This window comes from Hemiscyllium ocellatum, chromosome 47 (assembly GCF_020745735.1).
Source record: "Hemiscyllium ocellatum isolate sHemOce1 chromosome 47, sHemOce1.pat.X.cur, whole genome shotgun sequence".
NCBI lineage: Eukaryota > Metazoa > Chordata > Chondrichthyes > Orectolobiformes > Hemiscylliidae > Hemiscyllium > Hemiscyllium ocellatum.
This window is the reverse complement of record NC_083447.1, coordinates 5,236,005-5,259,721: the sequence shown is the minus strand read 5'-3', so window position 1 is coordinate 5,259,721 and position 23,717 is coordinate 5,236,005. Positions and strand designations below refer to the sequence as shown.

At 46.9% G+C, this 23,717-nt stretch overlaps 1 protein-coding gene across 3 annotated transcripts in view; it reads right to left on the bottom strand.

Moving 5' to 3' along the window:
- Positions 1-10,893: 10,893 nt before the first annotated feature.
- The window catches only part of sipa1l3 (signal-induced proliferation-associated 1 like 3), a 246,985-nt gene continuing 234,161 nt past the window's right edge, over positions 10,894-23,717 (bottom strand). For all 3 annotated transcript variants that reach the window (XM_060856237.1, XM_060856236.1, XM_060856238.1), the window contains 2 exons: positions 16,942-17,023; positions 10,894-14,306 (listed from right to left, as the gene is read on the bottom strand). In XM_060856237.1, the coding sequence (XP_060712220.1) occupies positions 14,163-14,306; positions 16,942-17,023 (226 nt within the window). In that variant the 3' untranslated portion in view covers positions 10,894-14,162. The remainder of the gene's footprint in view (positions 14,307-16,941; positions 17,024-23,717) is intronic.

Below are 23,717 nucleotides of genomic sequence, written 5' to 3'. Positions count from 1 at the left end.
AGTTGCCCCTCAATTCCTTCTTAAATCTTCCCTCTCGCACTGTAAACCTACGCCCTTGAGTGTTGAATTCCAAATCTCTGGAAAAAAAGACTGTATGCATTCATCCTATCTAATCCAGTTTGTTTTTAATCTAGTCCCACCTGCCCACTCCAGGCCCATATCCCTCCAAACCTTTCCTATTCCTGAACTTATCCAAATGTCTTTTAAACCTTGTAACTATACCCACATCCACCACTTCCTCTGGCAGCTCGTTCCACACACACGGACCACTCTCTGTAAGAAACCTGCCTGTAATGTCGTAATCTGCAAATGTGTTGCTGGTCAAAGCACAGCAGGCCAGGCAGCATCTCAGGAATAGAGAATTCGACGTTTCGAGCATAAGCCCTTCATCAGGAATGCTCGAAACGTCGAATTCTCTATTCCTGAGATGCTGCCTGGCCTGCTGTGCTTTGACCAGCAACACATTTGCAGCTGTGATCTCCAGCATCTGCAGACCTCATTTTTTACTGTAATGTCGTAATGATCAGATATGATTTTTTTTTTACTGATGTTGGCTGAGGGATTGATATCAGACAGGGGACCCGGACTAAACTGCTCCTGCCTTTCCTCAAAACGTTACCACCAAACCTTTAACATCCACCCGTGGAGGCAAATAAGGCCTTTGTCGAACCTGTCATCTGAAAGACAGGCATCTCTGACAGTGTTAAAAATCACATGGCACCAAGTTACAGTCCGACAGATATATTTGGCAGTACAAGCTTTCAGGGTGCTGTTCCTTCATCAGGTAGTTAGTATAGTTGGACTATAACCTGGTGTTGTGTGATTTTTAACTTTGTACACCCCAGTCCAAAACCGGCATCTCCACATCCCGGTCTCTGACTGAGCAGCACTCCTTCAGCACCCACCTGCCCCCACCCTGGCGATGCCACTCTGCATTCTTATGCTTGTGTTGCTAAAGGGCTGGGGTGGGATTTGAACTCGTGGCATTTTGACTTTGGAGAGTGTGTTTAACCGCCGCCAACAGACTGGCACAGTGGCTCAATGGTTAACACTGCTGCCTGACAGCACCAGGGTCCCAGGTTCGATCCCAGCCTCGGGGTGACTGTCTGTGTGGAGTTTGCACATTCTCCCCGTGTCTGCGTGGATTTGCTCCGGGTGCTCCAGTTTCCTCCCACAGTCCAAAGATGTGCAGGTCAGGGTGGATTGCTCATAGTGTACAGGGATTCGTACACTAGGTGGGTCAGCCACTGGGGAATGTGGGTTTTGGGTGGAATGCTCCTTGATGGGCTGAACGGCCTGCTCCCATGCTGCAGGGATCCCATGAAACCAGGGCCGTTCAAAGGCAAGGGATTCTCTTCCCTGTCCGAAGCAGAGGTGAAGAACATTCTGGAAAAGGGGGATGAAATGAGTAGGAAAGACTGGGATCAGTCCAACTGGGTGACAGAGAGAACATTCAAACTAACTGTTCCTATCTGGGAATATTCAACAAGAGCAGACCCTCAGGAGTGAGATACTCCACTGGGGAAGGTAGAGAGGAAAAAACATTCAGTGAAGACACTTGTTTTCTGAAAGGTGACAATCCGGGTTCAGTGATGATTCGTCACCTCGTTAAGATTACAGATTCTTTTCTAATTTTCTCACAGGACGCTGGGCCCAGCATTTATTGCCCGTCCCTAGTTGCCCCTTGAGAAGGTGGGGGTGAGCTGCCTTCTTGAACCGCTGCAGTCCGTGTGCTGTGGGTTGACCCACAATGCCCTGAGGGAGGGAATTCCAGGATTCTGACCCAGCGACACTGAAGGAACGGCGATATATTTCCAAGTCAGGATGGTGAGTGGAGGGGAACCTGCAGGGGGTGGTGTTCCCATGTATCTCCTGCCTTTGTCCTTCCAGAAGGAAGTGGACGGTTTGGAAGGTGCTGTCTGAGGAGCAGAGGGAATTAGGGCAAATAATGATTGCATAGACTGTGACATCCACATCCCACTGATGACCAATTAACTGTATCCATCCCTGCTTTTTGAATTGATCCTTGGCATCGGTCTTTATCAGCCTGTCACTCCCAAAGACATTCTCACACCCCAACAGAATCTTTACAGTGACTGTGGCTCTCTCCACCCCTGACGTTCCAACTGTGGTCCCCACCATTGACTGAGGGGAGGTACCAGTCCACACTGAGAGGGGGGGATGCCCAGTACTGAGTGAGGGGGGATACCCAGTACTGAGTGAGGGGGGGATACCCAGTATTGAGTGAGGGGAGAGATACCCAGTACTGATTGAGGGGGGATACCCAGTACTGAGTGAGGGGGGAGATACCCAGTACTGATTGAGGGGGGATACCCAGTACTGAGTGAGGGGAGAGATACCCAGTACTGAGTGAGGGAGGATGCCCAGTACTGAGTGAGGGGGGATACCCAGTACTGAGTGAGGGGGGATACCCAGTACTGAGTGAGGGGAGAGATACCCAGTACTGAGTGAGGGGGGAGATACCCAGTACTGAGTGAGGGGGGAGATACCCAGTACTGAGTGAGGGGAGATGCTGAGTTTACAATCACAGGGATACATCACTGAGCTACAGTTGAGCCACATTTATGCTTTTATTTCTGAGATGGTGATGACAGATCCTGGCCTGAATGGTTAAGAGGAAATCCCGAGGGAACTGTAGTGTGCGTGGATAGAGATGGAAGGAGTTGCAGGGGAGAATTCCAGAAAGAGTGAGATGGGAAAGGCATTGCTGATGTTAATGTGGGCATGGTGCACCTTCCTCTCACCACCATTACCTTTCCTTTTGCCAGGGATTCCCAAAACATCTCCCTCTCTGCCTCCTATCGGGATTAATGCGGCAATTTCCCATTCACACAGACACAGGCAGAAAGCAGTCCCACAGTTTCACGGATGGTCATGAATTGGCTGTGGCAAGGATCAGCAAGATCCCATGGTAGATCCTTAAAGAAAGGATGGGGAGTGGGACAGAGCCCCACAGAGTGAGGGCTGAATCCTGGAGAAAGGGACAGGGCTTGCGAAAATAGAGATGAATTGTTGTCATCAGAAGGTGCTCTCTACTGAAGCAATTTCCATGTGAACCAGAAATATCAAGATCTGGCTTGGAGTCGAATATTTTGACAAAGCCTTTCGTTCAGTCAATGTGTAGGTGTCTGTTAACAACACACACAGTTCATTTCTGTAGTCAACAAAACACAGAGCTCTACTCTTAAAGGGGAGGTGTCTAACTCGGAATTCTCAGAGAATTCTACAGAATTATCACAAAGTCTCAAGGAATAAATTGGGTTCTGCTTATATGTATACCAGTTTCACCAATGCTACATTAGACACTGAATTCACCGCCCACTGGGAACACATGGTCCATAAAGGACCCAGCCCCACCAGTACTGTACCCCACCGTTATACAGTGACAGACCTGTCCCCACCAGTACTGTACCCCACCGTTATACAGTGACAGACCTGTCCCCACCAGTACTGTACCCCAGTGTTATACAGTGACAGACCTGTCCCCACCAGTACTGTGCCCCAGTGTTATACAGTGACAGACCTGTCCCCACCAGTACTGTACCCCACCGTTATACAGTGACAGACCTGTCCCCACCAGTACTGTACACGACTGTTAGACAATGACAGTTCTGTCCCCGCCAGTACTATAGCCCAGTGTTATACAGTGACAGACCTGTCCCACCAGTACTGTACCCCAGTGTTATACAGTGACAGACCTGTCCCCACCAGTACTGTACCCCACCGTTATACAGTGACAGACCTGTCCCCACCAGTACTGTGCCCCAGTGTTATACAGTGACAGACCTGTCCCCACCAGTACTGTACCCCACCGTTATACAGTGACAGACCTGTCCCCACCAGTACTGTACACGACTGTTAGACAATGACAGTTCTGTCCCCGCCAGTACTATAGCCCAGTGTTATACAGTGACAGACCTGTCCCACCAGTACTGTACCCCAGTGTTATACAGTGACAGACCTGTCCCCGCCAGTACTGTACACGACTGTTAGACAATGACAGTTCTGTTCCCACAGTACTATAGCCCAGTGTTATACAGTGACAGACCTGTCCCCACCAGTACTGTACCCCAGTGTTATACAGTGACAGACCTGTCCCCACCAGTACTGTACCCCAGTGTTATACAGCGACAGACCTGTCCCCACCAGTACTGTACCCCAGTGTTATACAATTACAGACCTGTCCCCACCAGTACTGTACCCCAGTGTTATACAGCGACAGACCTGTCCCCACCAGTACTGTACCCCAGTGCTATACAGCGACAGACCTGTCCCCACCAGTACTGTACCCCAGTGTTATACAATTACAGACCTGTCCCCACCAGCACTGTACCGCAGTGTTATACAGTGACAGACCTTTCCCACTGGGTGGGTTTTTGAGGAGAGAGTTGAGCGATAGATGGTGCGGAGGAGTTGTGGAAGTTGCTACTTAATGCAGATCCAGGCCTCTGCCACTTCCTATAGTATTTTTAAGATTATTAAATCTGGATTTCATCAACCGTGCCTCACACCCGAGATCAGTATCAACACTCACTGCTCCCGTGTGTATCATCCATCACCCTGCTCTCTCTCGCCCTCTCTGCTGAATCTCAAAGAGAATTTATGAAGCTTATCGGAGGAAGATCAGACAATGAAAAATTCAACATTTTGTGTTGGAGGCGTGTGCTCATTAGTGTGTTTGGGGAGGGATTGGGAAAGGTGGAATTCTCACTCATTGGGATAATCTACATTTCCATGGGTATTGTTTGTCTGGATAGTGTGGATGTTTGTCAGAAAGGTTTGTTTAAGCAACGATAAACTCTGATGCTGTTTTCACACTGTCCCCGTTTAACTAGTTTAACCTCACAGAAACAGGACCCAGGACTGAATCTGCTCAACGCGTCCAACGTATCAACCTGCCAGGGCAGAAATCCTGACTCATCTTCAGACTCGGCGATCTAGGAAGATAGATATTGTGGGGGGGGGGGGGTGGGGGGGGGGGGGGGGGGGTGGGGGGGTGAAGGGAAACAGGGGGAGGGAGAGGAGGGCAAAAGGAGCTGGGGAAGAGAGAAGGTGAGAATGGAGGGAAAGAGGTTGGAGAAAGGAAGGGGGACAGATGGGAGGGGGACAGATCGGAGGGAAGAGGAGGTCAGAGTGGGGGGTAACAGGTGGGAGAAGGGGCGATACTGGAGAGGAAGTGAAAAGGGAGGAAGGGGACTGAAAGGGGAAAGAGTGAGGGGGGAGAGTGAGGAGGGGAAGGGGATGAGGTGGGACAGGTGGAAGGGGAAAAGAAGGGGAGGAGAGGAAGAGGGGGGGAGGAGGATAAAAGGAGACAGAGGGAAAATGAGAGGGTCGGGGAAGGGATTGATGGGGAAGGGAAGAGGGAGGGAGGGGAGGGGGAGGTGTGCGGAGAAGGAAGGGGAAAGGGGTGTGGAGGGGGAAGGGGAAGTGGAGGGAAAGTGTGGGGAGGAAGGGGAAGGGGGAGTGGAGGAGGAAATGAAGGGGAGTGGAGGGGCGGGGAGGAATGTGGAGGAGGAAGGGGAAGGGGGAGGAGTGTGGGGAGGAAGGGGAAGGGGGAGGAGTGTGGGGAGGAAGGGGAAGAGGGAGGAGTGTGGGGAGGAAGGGGAAGGGGAAAGGGGAAGGGAAGGGGGAGTGGAGGGGAAGTGGAAGGGGAGGAAGGAGAAGGGGGAGTGGAGGGGGAAGGGGATGGGAAGGCGGAGTGGAAGGGGAGAAAAGTGTGGGGAGGAAGGGGAAGGGAGAGTGGAGGGGAAGGGGAAGGGAAGAGGGAAGGGGAAGGGAAGGGGAGGGGAGGGGGAGGAATGTGGGGAGGAAGGGGAAGGGGGAGTGGAGGGGAAGGGGACGGGAAGGGGGAGTGGAGGGAGATGGAAAGAGGAGGAAATGGGAAGGGGCTGAGTCGAGGAGTAAAGTGGTGAAGTGGACAAATGGACTGGATTCTCAGAACAGAAACACGCTGCATTAACAAATACTTGTTATCATGTTTGAGGTTCTCTCAACCCTGTGGAGAAAGTGAGGTCTGCAGATGCTGGAGATCAGAGCTGAAAATGTGTTGCTGGAAAAGCGCAGCAGGTCAGGCAGCATCCAAGGAGCAGGAGAATCGACATTTCGGGCATAAGCCCTTCTTATGATTCCTGAAGAAGGGCTTATGCCTGAAACGTTGATTCTTCTGTTCCTTGGATGCTGCGCTTTTCCAGCAACACATTTTCAGCTCTCTCAACCCTGTGCCTCAGTGTGACCCCAGACGGCTGTGTTGAGCACAGCAAGATCCCAGGTTTCAGGTGTAATCTCAGGCCTCAGGCTAACATAAGGACAGTGTCACCCCAGTCACTGTTAATGGTAGATCCATCAGTCTCTACTGGAAGGAGAAACCATATGGTCAGCCGAGACTGTAGCATAGAATCATAGAATTCAGGTCAACTCCGGTGACTTCAGCATTTAATCCAGGGATACAGCTCCCGGTCCAGTACTGGGGAGTTGGAAAGTGTGGCACTGCAAAAGCACAGCAGAGGCTTCCTGATGAAGGGCTGATGCCGAAATGCCAATTTTCCTGCTACCCAGATGCTGCCTGACCTGCTGTGCTTTTCCAGCACCACCCTCTTTGACCCTGACTCTCCAACATCTGCAGTCCTCACTTTCTCTCAGTACGGGGGGGGGAGTGAGACATTATAGGAGGTGGATGAGTTTTCTTAACTTCCCCATGGGATGTAGGTGCCCCTTGAGAAGGTGGGGGTGAGCTGCCTTCTTGACCCGCTGCAGCCCACCTGCTGTAGGTAGACCCACAATACCCTGAGGGAGGGAATTCCAGGATTCTGACCCTATGATTGAATCTGGAACACAAACCCAGTCTCACAGATGGAGACCAGGACAATTATCATGGATTGCTATATAAAAAAATTAAACTCGGCCCCCTGGTAGTATGGGGATGGTCAACAGCCTTGCTGCATGCAAATTAATATGTGATTCCTTGAGCGGGGGTGGAGGGGCGGGGAGGAGAGAGAGAGAGAGAGAGCAAGAGAGAGAGAGAGAGAGAGGAGAGAGGAAGAAGAGAGAGACCGAGAGAGAGGAAAAGTGAGAGGGGAAGAGGAAAAGTGAGAGAGAGGGAGATGGGGTAAGGGGGGGTGGAGAGAGGAAGAGAGAGAGGGAGGGAGAGGAAAAGAGAGAGGGAGTGGGAGAGAGAAAGAAAGAAATTAACCCTTTGCTCGCCATTGAGACAGCAATTTCTGCATTTGTGAGCTTTCCACCATCTGGTGGCTGGACAGCAAAGTGAGATAAATCCTGCCAACAGCTTTCTCACAGAATCCTCCAAATTGGAGGATTTTGGAAAACACATTATTGCTGTGTTTTTTAAATCACCAACCTGGGCAAGAGGGCAGGGGGCTGGGGTCAGGGTGGGATTGGTGGTGATAAGGACAGGGGTCAGGGTGGGATTGGTGGTGATAAAAGGGCAGGGGGCTGGGGTCAGGGTGGGATTGGTGGTGATATGTAGGTACATTCCCGTGACAGGATCCACTGATTTTGCAAAAGAGAGGACCAATTCAGGAGCTTACAAACACCTGCCGCACTCCAAAGGGTTAATCCCATTTGCAAGTCCGAGGCAGCAGCAGGTTCGAAGTGAGTTTTTTTGTTTGGATGGCGTTACCTGCTGCATCCATTTCCCATGCTTTACAAATCCCTCTCTCGCTATTTTCGTTCTCCTCAGGTTAGGAAGCAGCCAAGTGACTCACTGTAGGTGCTTTCTCTAGAAGTGGTACAGAGCATGTTGAGTCAAGGACTTGGGGAAGATCCGGAACAAGGGATTGAGTGTGACTCTGGATTTGCTATCGAGACAGTAAACACTATCACAAAATGATACAATATTACTTGATTCTTACTCTCTTCTACAGTCTTGTGCCAAGATGAACACAGAATGATGTTTCACAATCAATTAATGTTATCCTCAGCTCCACAGACTTGGCCAATGTTCTTCAGCAGCTTATTGAGACCCAGGACATGATAATGATCTGTTCTATAGGTACATCCTCACTGTGGCCACACGTATTTTACTGACCCATCACAGATTACTATCTCAGCATTTTAACCCACTGACACTGAAGGAATAATGATATATTTCCAATCAGAACTGAGCGCAACTTGGAAGGGGAACTTGCTGGGAATGGTGTTCCCATGCATCTGCTGCCCTTATCCAGTGGCCAGGGGTTTAGAAGATGATATTTAAGGAGCCTTAGTGAATTGCTGCAATGCATGATGTTAATTGCACAAATTGTAATTTATGCATTTAATATCCTTCCCTACATTAAGCAAAAGCCTTGATTGAAATGCATGATTCGACAAAAGAATGCTCAGCAGTTTGGTGGACAGACCTCTCAGCGTGATATTGCAGTTTGGTTTTAGACTGTTAAAAATCACACAACACCAGGTTATTGTCCAACAGGTTTAATTGGAAGCACTAGCTTTCGGAGTGATGCTCCTTCATCAGGTGATAGTGAGGGTTTGATTGTAGCGTCGCTCCGAAAGCTAGTGCTTCCAAATAAACCTGTTGGACTATAACCTGGTGTTGTGAGATTTTTAACTTTGTACACCCCAGTCCAACACCGGCATCTCCAAATCATGGTTTTAGACTATATACTTAGCCTGGGGTGCCATCTCTTGTTGAAAAGCAGAATTACAACTGACTGAGGTTGGAAGGGCTAAAGAAATGGTTTCTGTATTGTTCTTTTTAATGTTGATTTTAAAAAATATCCAGCTGTTGTCAGGTATTACTATTGGAAGCAATGCTCCTGAAATGGATTCATTTCACTTACATTTACCCAGCTTTTTTATTCCTGCACAGTATTTCTGGCCTTGCTAATGATCTCTCACTACCCCCTGGTACATGAAGTGGCCCTACTGAGTGCAAGAACGTTGGCAGAGTGTGCTAGAGGCTATTCAACTGCTAGGGGCAGCACACCTTTGTCCTTTTACAGTTGTTCAGGCCCTGTTACGTGGGAATTCCAAATGATAGGAATCTTATTATTATTCTTTGATAGGTCGGGACTGTTGCTGACACGGTGTACTGTCAGCCCCTAATCATTTCTGAACTTGATGGGGCCAGCTCAGGGGGCAGTTAAGAGTTGCCCACTTCGCTGTGGGTCTGGTCACATGGGAAGGATGGCAGATTTCTGAAAAAGAATATTGGTGTACCTGATGGGATTCTACAATGATCACTGATAGCTGCAGTCTCTAAAGCTAGCTCTATTTTTCACATTTATTAATGGAATGTAAATCCCAACTGCCATGGTGGGATTTGAATCTATGACTCGTGAGCCCGCCCCCACCCCCCAACACGAGGGTGAGGATTACAACTCCAGTGAGTTTATTACTGTGCCTCAACTTCCCTCATGTGAAGCAGTGGTCGATTAATCATAGCAATTGATCCATTATTGATTTGTCTACAGAGACACAGAGATAAGGTCAGGAGAACCTGCAGCACTGGAAATCTGCAGAAACCACAGCTATCATTCCTGGCTCAAATTACCCAGACATGGGATTACATAACAGTCTCTTCTCAGTGGGTCCATCAAGCCAATCCTAGATTGTTGAGTGCAACTTCTGCACGCATCTCGATATATCCCATAAATAAATAAAAGTAGCATGCATTCCAGAACAGACCTCTAAAGGCATTAACGGAGACAGGCCAAAGGCAGGTACATGGAGTTAGACCACACAGTAGCCATGATGTAATTAAATGGTGAGGCAGGCTCGATAGGCCGAATGGCCTAACTCTGTTCCTGTGTTCTTTCATCACCCTCTGGTTCCTTGACATTAAAATCAGTGTCCTCTAATTTGCAAACCTGTTTTTGTGGAGATGAATTTCCTACCTTATTTATAAAGCTGTTCCATGTAATTTTGAACATTGCTTTTAAGTCATCCCTGAAATCCCCCTGTTGCAAGGAGAACAATCCAGGTCCCATAGAAGCAAAATCTCTCCTCATTCATAAAAGTAGTGCTCATCTAGAAGCAAGGGGGTGTTTGCTGTTATCCTGTAGGTCAGATTTTTCACTTGCTGATGGGGCTGGTATATGCTGTGCAAGTACAGCCTGAGGCCATCATATCGTGTCATAGAGATGTACAGCACGGAAACAGACCCTTCGGTCCAACCCGTCCATGCTGACCAGATATCCCAACCCAATCCAGTCGCACCTGCCAGACCTGGCCCATATCCCTCCAAACCCTTCCTACACAGCAACCAGAGTTACTGTGAAATAGCTGACTTTTCCCTGGAATGGGGGATTTCAAGATGAGGGGGACACACTTTAAGGTGAGGGAAGAGAGATTTAAGAAAAGACATGAGGAGCAAACGCAAGGCAGGGTTCATGTGTGGAACTTTGAGGAAGTGCTGGATGTGGCTACAATTACGATGTTTAAAAAGACATTTGGATAAGTACATGAATAGTAAAGATTAGGAGGGATCAGGGCCAGGAGCAGGCAGATGGAACCAGTTTCGTTTGAGATTATTTTCAGCATGGATTGGTTGGAATCCTGTACTGTAGGACTCAGAGACTCTATCACAATGAAGAGTGCGAACTGAGTCTATTCTGTCTTCCTTTCAAACAAAAAACTGAGTGATGCCACTGACTGCATTCCCATCCCAACTGGGATCAGTCAAGTCAGCAAATCCTGGGAACATGGAGCGGAGTCAATTCAACTTGATGTCGTTCACTGCAACAAGCAGCCAATTTTGGGCAGGAGCGTGCCAAGTTGGGGTCATTTGAAAAGCAACCATCTCATCTTGAAATCAGAAATGCACCACGCACATTACAAGTTTATGAAAACTTTTATTCGCTTTTCCTGATACATGCGAAAGGAATGAAAAAATGAAAGAGGATTCATCGATTGTGTAGCGAAATCAAAACAAAGATCACAAATTAAATACAAACCTCATTTAAAAGTCTGATGTCTTTATAAAATGATAACAGATAAATTACACGCTACTCAAAAAACTCCCCCAAATCAATAAAATCACATCAACAATCCTACACAGACAAAATGTACATTGGAAAATCTGCACCACACAAAAACAATAAAATTTAAGACTTCCTCACTCTTTATACACAAATATTACAGAGTACGATAAAATTCCAGGTAAACTTTTCTTTTTTTTTTAAGACATTGTTGGTTGCAGCTGCAAAGCTCGGAACATTTTCTTTCACTTGTTCAGCTTCAGATTTAGGTTGTTTATACAAATGTCTTATAAAAAGTTCTTTTGTAATCCAGTTTATACAAGAAATCGCAAACACACATGCTGTCAGCATGCAGCGACAAAGAAGATTGCATTATCTTTGAGGGAACAGTCACAAGGGAGGGCAGTTGTTTTTGGTTTAAATTTAAAAGTGAGAATATTAACTCATGTAGTGCAGTTTAACCACAATAAGTTATTCCCCCCCCCCCCCCTCTTATCTGAGCACACACGAACACATTCTTTCTAACATACACCATGGTTAACTCTGCAGCAAAACTAACACTGGACACACCAGGTCATAAGGTTCAACTATCAGACACTCAATTATCCTTTCACCTCAGTAGCCTACTTTCCCTGATCTTTCATTCCCCCTCCCTCTCTCGTTTGCATAACCCACACACTAGCTGCAAGTCTAAGCCTGGAACAATCTCCTCACCACTCAACACATTGATCTGATTGTTTGTGTCATCCATTTGACTGGATGCTTGGAGTTCCCTGCCAGCGTCTGCTGCTCCCCATTTCCCTGTAGCCACTCAACATATTTCAAACAATGAAAAGTTCATTAATGCAGAAGTTCTCAGAGATGGCACTAGTGCACAGATGCTTCACGTATTCAACATTCCTTTACTGAAAGCGTTAAGCTTGTCTAACTCCGTTAACTCCCCATTATAAGACCCAGCAAAACAATTTCAGATGAATGAGTGTCAAGCATTCTTGCATGAATGATTCACACAGCACCATTTCATGGCCACTGGATTGAGACAATATTAGAGGCTGCGTGTAGAAATGTATCAGGAGACAAAAGGGCCTAAAACAACAAGAGCTCTTCAGTCGAACTGTTTCAGTGTTGAACAGCCAGGAGTTATCTAACTAGGTTAGAGTGAACACAGACGCTAAAATCCCACATGGTCACTGATTGTAATTGCTAATATGGTGGGAGCTGGCCTAGTGAAAACTCAATCCAGACAACAGTAGACAGTTGCATTGACTTGCTGTGTGGGATCCTGCACTTTGAACCAATCTGTAGCCAGACTAGAAAAGGTGCATGTGTGTTTTTCTCCTCAGCTCTTCACAGATGAGGAAGCAAAGGAACCCAGAGGGCAGGGTCCAGCTCATTTTGTGACTGTTCCCCTTTCAAGAACAGGTTTTGACAAAAAAAATAAAATCGTAGTTTGCCCAAATCAAGATGACTGCATCAACCTGACAGCTAACGTTCAGCTGCTGGCTGTCTGTTTTAATCAATCATTCCACACGATTTTTTCCACAATAGTCTTTTCCTGCAGTGTATAATCCCAAGAAAGGGATGATCACAAAAATTCCAGAATATTCAGTAGTTACCGATTCACCTCAGCAATTCCAATTTTGATTAAGGTTTTGAATTAAAAAAACAAACCTAAAGCAATTTATACAAATATAACGTATACAAAGAGCATTTACATTTTATTAGATTAAACTTCCTGAGCGATCTTAAAATGGAATTTTCTAGAAAATAATTTAGTCTGAGAGAAAGTGCTTTAATAACTTCCTATATTAATGTTAGACCTGGGTGACTGCTTTTTAAATATCATTTGCAATATTACTTTCTCAAATATTGGAAACAAAACCTTTTGATTAAATTTTCAAATAAAATTAAATAGCTTTATTGAAATCTATTGATTGCATCACAAATTGTCAAAGGTCAGAGAGCATGGCATTACCATCGAACTAAGTGGTTTACGGTGAATCTCCTACACTGAGTTATAAATGGTTTGCCTCTCAGCCTACTTTGATCACCCCACCTCTTCCCTCAAAGCTTCGAGTTGAGGGGAAATGTTGCATGGTTGGTAACCATTTCCCCAATCCCTTCCACCTCACCTCACTGACTCTTTATCATGCACAGAATTAGAGCAACGAACTATTCGGCTACAGAAAGCATCGTTGAATTGCCCCACACAAAAATGGGATGGGAGGGTCCCGCGGGAGGGGGGGGGGGGGGGGGGGGGGCGAGGTGGAGGGGACACAAGGACAGTTACTGCTCAGTGACGAAGACTGGAGACCCAGTGTCCTCCCAATTCCTCAAGGATTCGAGAGGCAGTTGCACCTGACCACTCTGCAGTCTGAACTCAGTCACTGCAGACTGACGATTAAACTCGGAGCCTCCTCACTCAGATATCCTAATATGTGTAAGGGATGATGTTTTGCTGCTTAGTGTATCTGCAACTTTAAAATGAACACAAATACGAGAGCGCCACGTTGTTGCGTGCACCAATTTTGAGACAAAAGGTGACGTGAGAAGATATCCAGGACACTCTGGTTTTTGTTCCCACGAAGGGACCCGGAGTAGTGCAGCTAGGAACAACTGGGAGTGAAACAAAAAAGTTTTAAAAATAAAACTAATTAAAAATGGCACCCTACATTTACTGAAGCTTAATTTCTACCAGTAAGGTTTCTTTTAAAAAAAATAAAAGCTGCTGCTTTCTGCGAAAGCGCATCACCCTGACAGTCTTGACTGAACTTAGTAAGTTGGAGGAAGACAGTTGATCAAACATGTATCAATGGATAATAATTATTGATTTATGGTAGCTGGCAGGAGTTGGGAGATAGGGAGGGAGGGCTCAGGTAAAGCTTGCAGATTTAACCATCGCTGGAGGATATTCAGAAACCGTTCTGACTGACCAGTTCCATTCTAGTGATGTGAAAGGATGTGTCGCAGTGTCCACCAGCTGCTGACCAAGTGATGCCGAACAGCTCACGTTCCTCCTCTCGAGCTCTGTCAGTATGCCACTGCCTGCACCTTCTGTAAAATGGCTGCTGTGGTTCAGCATGTTCTGGAATCTTCCACCCCGAGATGGGCCATGCCTCCAGGTTACAGTTACTCCAAAAAGGATGGACGACCAAACGAAAGGAAATAAACTGGGCTGAGATGCTGTGGGAGAGCTGGTTGGCTTCACTTTTTCTCTATCGTGCTGGAAAATATTTCCGCAAATTTCCTCAGCTGCTCGGTGGCTGAATGGGATTCCTCTTGGAGACGCTGATTGTTAACCCTCAGGTTTGCCACCTCCGCCTGCAGGACAATTTTATCCTCTTTCTCCTGGAGAGAGATTCGGGTGGGGTGAGGGGGTGAAAAGGACAGGGTGAGTTTGCTCAGTTCGCATTACTTAACAAGGAGGGTACAACACTGCCCTGCTTGTTCTGACTTCCAATAAGTGCGTCAACCACCACAACTCTGATGAAAGAATCATGAGGGGATCAGACTGGGTAAGAATGGCATTAAAAAGAACAGCATTGAAGCAGGTGCCCCAGATCAGTGATAGTTGTGAACACCATTATGTAAAGATTAGATTAGATTAGATTCCCTACAGCGTGGAAACAGGCCTTTCGGCCCATCAAGTCCACACCGACCCTCCGGAGAGTAACCCACCCAGACCCATTTCCCTCTGACTAAAGCACCTAACACTACGGGCAATTTACAATGGCCAATTCACCTGACCTGCACATCTGTGGGAGGAAACCAGAGCACCCGGAGGAAACCCACACAGACACGGGGACAATGTGCAAACTCCACACAGACAGTCACCCGAGGCCGGAATTGAACCTGGGTCCCTGGTGCTGTGAGGCAGCAGTGCTAACCACTGCCGCCAAACAATTCCAGACTGATTCGCTGAATTTAAACATGACCAAGCGTTTAGTGGTATTTTAAAACATGTCCCCACAGCCTCTTGATGACGGGCTTGACATTATTGCTGTATAACCACCCGGAGTCCTGGATGCTGTGCAGTGTGCTGCTGTGTGACCATCACTTGGGAGCAGCTGCCCTACATACGTGTTTCCCCTCTGGAATAAGAAATGTTTGTGCTTAAATTCAATTCCCAGGCTTCCTACGCTTCCAAGATTTCAACATTGGCTGCATGTTTTCTTTGGTCTTTTGAATATCAAGAGAATACTTTAGAATAAGGTCTTGCAAATGATTGGTGATTAGAAAAAGAAACATTCCCCTCGCCCACAGACGGACAAAGTGGAAACACTCTGCTTTCTGAGCCTGCTCCAGCTTTACAGGCGATTCGTGACTCGCCGGGAAAACTGCCTCCGTTTATCATCCTGCTCTGACTGAACTGTGTATTCTGCGACTGGATCCTCCATAACAAATATCCATATATGGCCAGGCATCGGAGATACAGAACAACTTAAATAAAAAGGTTTACAGCACAGAATGGGACCGTTCCGTCCATCAATCTTCAGTAATTACACCAGCGGTTTCCTCAACAAACAATGATTGAGGTCAATGTGAACACCGGCCCACTGTCACGGATTTTACATGTGGCTCTCTGATGCATGAACATGACAAATTACACACGGAATGGTATTACATTGCTGGTTTTTGGGAGGGGATGTGTTAAAGTCGGGTTGAGAAAGGAGTTTGCAATTCACTGTCCTAAATGTTGCAGTACCCTCTGCCTCAGCTCCTCCACACAGGGCGATCCAGACGGCCCCCTCCCTCCACACAGGGCGATCCAGACGGCCCCCACCCTTTGCACCGATCCAGACGGCCCCCTCCCTCCGCACCGATCCAGACGGCCCCCTCCCTCCGCACCGATCCAGACGGCCCCCTCCCTCCGCACCGATCCAGACGGCCCCCTCCCACCCCGATTGATCCAGACGGCCCCCCTCCGCACCAATCCAGACGGCCCCCGCTCCACCCAGAGCGATCCAGATGGCCCCCCCCACGATCCAGATGGTCCCCTCCCCCGCACCGATCCAGACGGCCCCCTCCCTCCGCACCGATCTAGACGGCCCCCTCCCTTCGCACCGATCCAGACGGCCCCCTCCCTCTGCACCGATCCAGACAGCCCCCGCTCCGCATCGATCCAGACGGCTCCCCCCCCGGCACCGATCCAGACAGCCCCCCCTCCGCACAGAGCGATCCAGACGGCCCCCCCTCCGCACGAGCGATCCAGATGACCCCCCCCTCCGCACAGAGCGATCCAGACGGCCCCCCCTCCGCACGAGCGATCCAGATGGCCCCCCCCTCCGCACAGAGCGATCCAGACGGCCCCCGCTCCGCCGAGTGCAGTCGTTCTATTCTCGTTCAATCCCATGTTTTTAAAAAACTTTCATATTAGCAGCACTGTTTAAACTAATGGGGCCGGAATCACATTATAAACTAACACACACTTTTAAAGTGTTTGCTTTAGAAACTGTGTCCCCAATTCGTCAATGCCGTTACGGCGAATTCGCATTAACAAAGTGTGTGTTATAGCAGGAACAACCTGTACTTGAATTTTCCCAAAATCCCTCGTCAAGTTTAAGTTGATAATTCTGCAACCAGAAGATTTAAGCCTCCCTTCTCTCGCCAAACACTTCATTTACTAAACCCCCCACGAAACCGCTGTCTCTGTAACTACGGAAGAATTGTTTACTTCGAAATCACTCCTTAAAATGACTTGCTGTGATGGGAACACAAATCACAGCGGGCAGCATTTCACTCATTGTTCAGGCTACTAAGGAATAAAGGCTGGGACTTTTGTGAAGGAATCCTAACAGCTTTACCCAGTCCAGCATTGGCACCGACACCGCACCCATGTGGCTGACCTGAGGTTGCCCACCAAGGCCATCAGTTCTACTCCCCCACCAGTTCTTAAAGGCTGGGTCATAACTGCTACCCTTGCCAGTGACACCAGTGATCCACAAATGAATTTTTAATAAAAATGTGGCAGGAGATCTCTCACCTTCAGCAGATCATCCTGGAGTTGCTTCAATTGGATCTCAAGCTGGTAGACTTTGCCAGTTAGTGCCAAGCCTGGCTCATCACTGTAACAGAAAGGATGCTCATTAAAAGGTAGAAGAGTGGGACACAGTGGATAACTCGCCTGTTTTCTAAATCAGGAAATGGCAGGGAGGGAGGAACGCAGGAAAATCAATCCCCAGAGAAGTGCTACTGAGTAAATTATTGGAGATGTAGGTTGACAGTTACCTGGGTCTGGATGAACTTCAACCAAGGTCTGAAAATAAGTGACTAATAACCGAGTCAATGCACTGGTTTTAATAGTTCAAGACTCCTTTGAATTGGAGATAGGAAGCAAAAACGAGAGGCCTAACACAGGGAAAATGTTGGAAGCTGTTAATGAAGATATTAATGAAGTGCTCTGCTTTACATTCACAGTAATCAAACAGAGCTAGCATGGCTTCGCGAAAGAAAAATCATGTGTGACCACTTCATTGCAGTTCTTTGAGAAGCTATGGATAAAGGGAATCATTGTTCTTAGACTTACACAAAACATTTCAAAGTGACTCAAAAGGTTATTGCTGAGAATAAAACTGCAGGGTAACATACTGGCACAGATCAAAGATTGGCTAACAGGAAACCAAGTGTAGGCATAAACAAGTCTTTTTCACATTAGTAAGACGTATTGACCCATGTGTCACAGATGCTGGTGCTGGGACCTCACTGGTTAACAATTTATATAAATGATTTAGATTGGATTAGATTACATTACTTACAGTGTGGAAACAGGCACTTCGGCCCAACAAGTCCACACCGACCCACCCAGACCCATTCCCCTACACCTAACACTATGGGCAATTTAGCATGGCCAATTCACCTAACCTGCATGACTGTGGGAGGAAACCGGAGCACCCGGACGAAACCACACACAGACACGGGGAGAATGTGCAAACTCCACACAGACAGTCGCCCAAGGCTGGAATTGAACCCAGGTCCCTGACGCTGTGAGGCATCAGTGCTAACCACTGAGCCCACTATGCCTCTTAGATGAAGAAGTCGAGGGTGCAACTGCCAAATTTGCCGTTGATTTTAAAAAGCTGTGAAGAGGATACAAGGCGGCAACAAGATGATAGAGGTTCAAAATGTGGCGAATGGAGTATGAAGGAAATTGGGAAGTCATTGTGGTTCTGTTCGCCGAGCTGGGAATTTGTGTTGCAGACGTTTCGTCCCCTGTCTAGGTGACATCCTCAGTGCTTGGGAGCCTCCTGTGAAGCGCTTCTGTGATGTTTCTTCTGGCATTTATAGTGGTTTGTCTCTGCCGCTTCCTGTTTGTCCGATGTAGTGTTTTGTGCAGTCCTTGCATGGGATTTTGTACACTACATTGGTTTTGCTCATGCTGGATATCGGGTCCTTCGTCCTGGTGAGTTGTTGTCTGAGAGTGGCTGTTGGTTTGTGCGCTGTTATGAGTCCTAGTGGTTGCAGTAGTCTGGCTGTCAGTTCGGAAATGCTCCTGATGTATGGGAGTGTGGCTAGTCCTTTGGGTTGTGGCATGTCCTCGTTCCATTGTCTTTCCCTTAGGCATCTGTTGATGAAATTGCAGGGGTATCCGTTTTTGGCGAATACATTGTATAGGTGTTCTTCTTCCTCTTTTTGCAGTTCTGGTGTACTGCAGAGTGTTGTGGCCCTTTTAAATAGTGTCTTGATGCAACTTCTTTTGTGTGTGTTGGGGTGGTTGCTTTCTTTTCGCAAGGACTGCACAAGACACTACATAGGACAAACAGGAAGACAGCTAACGATCCACATCATCCATAAACACCAACTAGCCACGAAACGACACGACCAGCTATCCTTAGTAGCCACACATGCAGATGACAAGCAACATGAGTTCGACTGGGACAACACCACTATTATAGGGCAAGCCAAACAGAGAACAGCCAGGGAATTCCTAGAGGCATGGCACTCATCCACAGGCTCAATCAATAAGCACATTGACCTGGACCCAATATACTGACCACTGTAGCAGACAGTTGGAACTGACAACCGGAAGCGGCAGATTCAAACCACCACAAATGCCGGAGGAAAGATCACAGAAGCATGGTGGCTCAGTGGTTAGCGCTGCTGCCTCATAGCACCAGGGTCCCAGGTTCGATTCCAATCTTGGGCGACTGTCTGTGTGAATTTTGCACATTCTCCACGTGTCTGCGTGGGTTTCCTCCCACAGTCCAAAGACTGCGCAGGTCAGGTGAATTGGCCATGTTAAATTGCCCATAGTATTAGGTGCATTTGTCGAGGGAAATAAGTCTGGGTGGGTTACTCTTCAGGGGGTCGGTGTGGATTGGTTGGGTTGAAGGGCCTGTTTCCACACGGTAAGGAATCTAATCTAATCTAATCAGGAAAGCTCATAGAATGCTATTATTTATCCCAAGGGGCGTCGACTACAATAGCAAGGTCTTGTTTGAGTTACACGGGGCTCTGGTGTGACTACATCTGGAGTAGTGTGTGGTTTTGGTCACCTTGCTTATGGATGGATGTAAATATGTATGGGATAGTTCAGAGAAAGTTAACTAGACTAATTCCTGGAATTGGGAGTGGGCAGGGTTGGTCTGATAAGGGGATTTTGGACAAAGTTGGGCTTGTAACCATTGGAGTTTGGAAAAGCAAGAGGTGACTTGATCGAAACAGATAAAGGTTCTGAAGGAGTCGAGAGTGGGGTGCAGGTCAGGCAGCTTCCGAGGGGCAGGAGAATTGATTTTTCGGGCATTAGTCCTTCATCAGAAAGAAGGCTTGTGGGTTGGGGCTGAGAGATAAATGGGAGGGGGGTGGGTTTGAGGGGCGGTAGTTGGGAAAGCAATAGGTGGATAGAAGTGAGGGAGAAGCTGATAGGTCAGAGGGCACAGTGATGGATGGCTCTGGAGGCCAGTGCTGAGTTGGAGGCTTGGGACTGGGGTAATGTGGGGGATGGGGAAATGAAGCAGCTGTTGAAATCCACATTGATCCCGTGCGGTTGCAGGGTCCCAAGATGGAATGAGGTGTTCCTCCTCCAGGCATTGGGTGATAACGATTTGGCGGTGGAGGAGGCCCAGGATCTGCATGTCCTTGATGGAGTCGGAGGGAGAGTTCAAGTGTTCAGCAATGGGGCGGTGGGGTTGGTGGGTGAGGGTGTCCCAGAAATGTTCTCTGAAATGATCCGCAAAAAGGCATCCTGTTCTGAAGGGTCTTGCTTGGGTGGATGTGGAGACGATGCTTCCTTTTGTGTGAAAATCCAGAATTTTGGGCATCACTTGTTAAAAAGTCAAGGGCCATTCTTGACTTTTAGAGAGGAGGTCAAAGTTTTCTGAGGATAGCGTCTTCTTGGAAAGGTGACAGGGGCTGGGCAGGAATGCTGATTGGGGTTACACATCAGATGAGCCATGATCTTATTGAGTGGCAGAATAGGAGGAGCTGAATGGCCTCTGGTTGTGACAAAATAACGTTTGTACATGTTGTAGGTTCACGCCCCACTCCAAAGTTTTCAGTGAAATCCAGTTGGATCCTCCGTATCAAAGTGCTATACTGTCAGTGGTGCTATCTTTAGGATGATATATTAACCGGCACCTCTTCTGTCCTCTCAGGCTGATGTTAAACTATCTCCTAGAATTGTTTCAAAGGGGAGTCATCTCTCTGGTCAGTATTTGTCCACCACATCATTAGCAAGCGTGATCTGGTCAATATAGCATTGTAGTTTGAGACAGCTTCCTGAATACAAAGTGGCTGCTGTGTTTCAGTGACACTTAAGGAGAGATACATCTGCCACGGAGAAGTTTTCTTCCCTCAAACAAAATAACCCACTCTTTACAGTGTGTAAAATGTTTCCCAAGGCCCAGTTTGAATGTGATAATGGGTGCGCAGTCTTATGGAGCAGGAGTGAAGGTCACTGCTCTGTACACTGCTGTCTGAAATGTTGTTAATGTTAGTCCACTCCCTATGAGAGGGAGATAGGAAACAGCAAGGTCAGTCAGGATGCCCACTCCCAATGACAGGGGGTGGGGAGGGGGGAAACGTTTAGCCAGACGACAGAGGGCTAGGTTATGCCTAGCTCTAACAGCCTTCTACAGTGGAACAGCCAGCCGACACTTGAGAAACTTCTCCACTAGCTTTCAGCAGTTGGAGGGGAATTGCTCCAAAGATTCCTCTCCCTCCCTCTAACGTTTGCATTTTGGACCTCTCTCAGTTAGGTAGGGAGAGGAATTCAGGGACAATGTGATGGTGATGCTGCAGTCACCGTGCTCGGTGGGCTAGCTTTGATAAACCAGTCAGATCCCACTGTGCGCACACACATGCGCGCGCACACACACACACCAACCGGTTAATTCGCTATTTCCATACAATGCACTTTCTCTCGATAAACCACTTAGATGATGCGCTTGGTATATACAATATCATATACTGCCTACAGAAAAAGAGCTGTAAATACCAAATTCCACACATTAATCTCAATCGCTGCCTACTGAAGTTTTAAGCCAGGACTCACTTTGTAACTAACACAGAAGCTAACTGCCAATGGAAAATAAATTCTGCAACTACCTGCGCTTTTAACTGACTGAAGTGACCTGTTGGAGGACTAAAAGCAACTATTTCATTGACTTAACTGACAGTTTCTGCCAATTACACCAGCTCTAAATCACCTTCCCCAAATTACTTTGCATTCTCACTTCCAATACTTCAGTGATTCAATATTGACTCTGCTGGAGGATTGGTTCAGATCCAGTAATGTTATTATACTTCAGGTATTAATAATATCTATCAGATAAACATTTAATCACAGACTGCATATTCTTTTATTGAAATGTTTCAATTGTATCTCATTCCTGAGACACAACCTGTACAATGAACATACAACAATTTCATCATAAGATGTTCCAAGACACTTCTCAGGGAATTGTAAAAGGGAAATAACAGTGCTCCATAAGGAATGTGAAACAGAAAAAGATCAACATTGCAGTAGAACAGCTCGGTTTCAAGGAACATCTTAAGGGAATGGGGAAGGCATAGCAAGAGCGTGCAATTCTGAGTGAGTGCCTGAGAACACATGCGAGTGAATTAAAATAATAGCTGAGGGGGATGGATAACAAGCAACTCAAGAAGGTACCAAAGAAGCACTGTAGACAATAAAGGTCGACAGGTTTGCATTTTTGGATTGGGGAACATTATTTAATGTGGAAGGTCAATGTAAACATTCAAAAAGCTCTCGGATAAAATGTAACAATTGCTCATTCATGTCTGGCGTAAAACTGAAAGGGAAAGCTAGTCCAAACCACGGCTCTCAAAGGAAATTGGAGACAGAAAATCCAAGAAAGAGGTCTATAAATTGGCTGGAGAAAAGAAAAGATCAGATCTGAGGAGTGGGAGCAGTTTAGAATTCAAAGGAGGACAAAGGGATTGATTAAGAATGGGAAAACAGTGCATGAGAGAAGGCTTGCAAGGAACTGACTAAAATCTTTCCCCAAGGTGTGAAGAGAAGATTAATGAAGGCACAGTCGGTCTCCTGTAGTCAGAAAGGGGAATTCAGAATGAAGAATAAAGAATGGCTGACCAACTAAATAGGGCCTTTGGTTCGGCATTCACAAAGGAGGACAAATAATATACCAAAAATATTGGGGAATGCAGGGTTTAGTGACACGGAAGAACTGAAGGGAATCAGGATTCGGGAAATGGGGTTGGGAAATTGATGGGATTGGAGGCTGACAAATCCTCAGGGTCTGATAATCTATATTCCAGAGTACCTCAGTAGTTAATGTAGCCTCTCCATTTAAGAAGGGAGGCAGAGAGAAAACTGAGAATTATAGGCCAGTCAACTGGATGGTAGTGGGGAAGATGCTAGAGTTCAGTATGACAGTTTTCGTAGCAGTGCACTTAGAAGGCAGTGGTAGAATTACACAGTCAGCATGGAGTTATGAAAGGGAAATCATGCTTGACAAATACAAAATTCTTCAAAGATGTAACTAGTAGAATTGCTCAGGGGGAGCCGGTGGATGCAGTTTATGTGGATTTTGTTGAAAACTTTCTGAAAAATCCCACAATAGATTAAAATTAAAAATGTAAAATTAAAATGAACGAGATTGTGAATAGTGCATGGAGATGGATAGAAAATTGGATGGCAGACAGGAATGAAGAATAGGATTAAAGGGGTCTTTTCAGGAATGGCAGGTGGTGACTAATGGTGTACCATACAGATTGGGTTGGAGTGCTGGGAGAGAAAGGAGTAAGTGATTGGAATGTAAGAATGGCAGAACAATGGTGTACCTAACTGCGAGGCTGGGAAGAACAGACTCCAGTTTGTGCTGTGATTCACCAAAGCATTGCCGATTATATGATTGGCACTAAATTGAGAGATGGGAATGTGCAATGAGATCTGGGTGCCCTCATACACCAGTCATGGAAGGCAAGGAAGCAGGTGCAGCAGGCAGTAAGGGTAACAAATGGCATGTTAGCCTTTGTAATGAAAAGATTACCGTGAAGGAGCAGGACCTATTGTTGCAACTATACAGAGCCTTGATGAGATTACACCTGAGATAGTTTGTGCAATTTTCATCTCCTGACATGAGGATGGATGTTCTTGGTATAGATGGAGTGCAGTAAAAGTTTACCAGACTGATACCTGGGATAACAGGACTGACGTATGAGGAAAGGTTAGGGTTATACTCTCTGGAGCTCAGAAGAATGAAGGAGAATCTCAGAAAGCTATGAAATTCTAACAGGATTAGAGATGGTAGATGCAAGAAGATGGTAGATGTTCCTGAT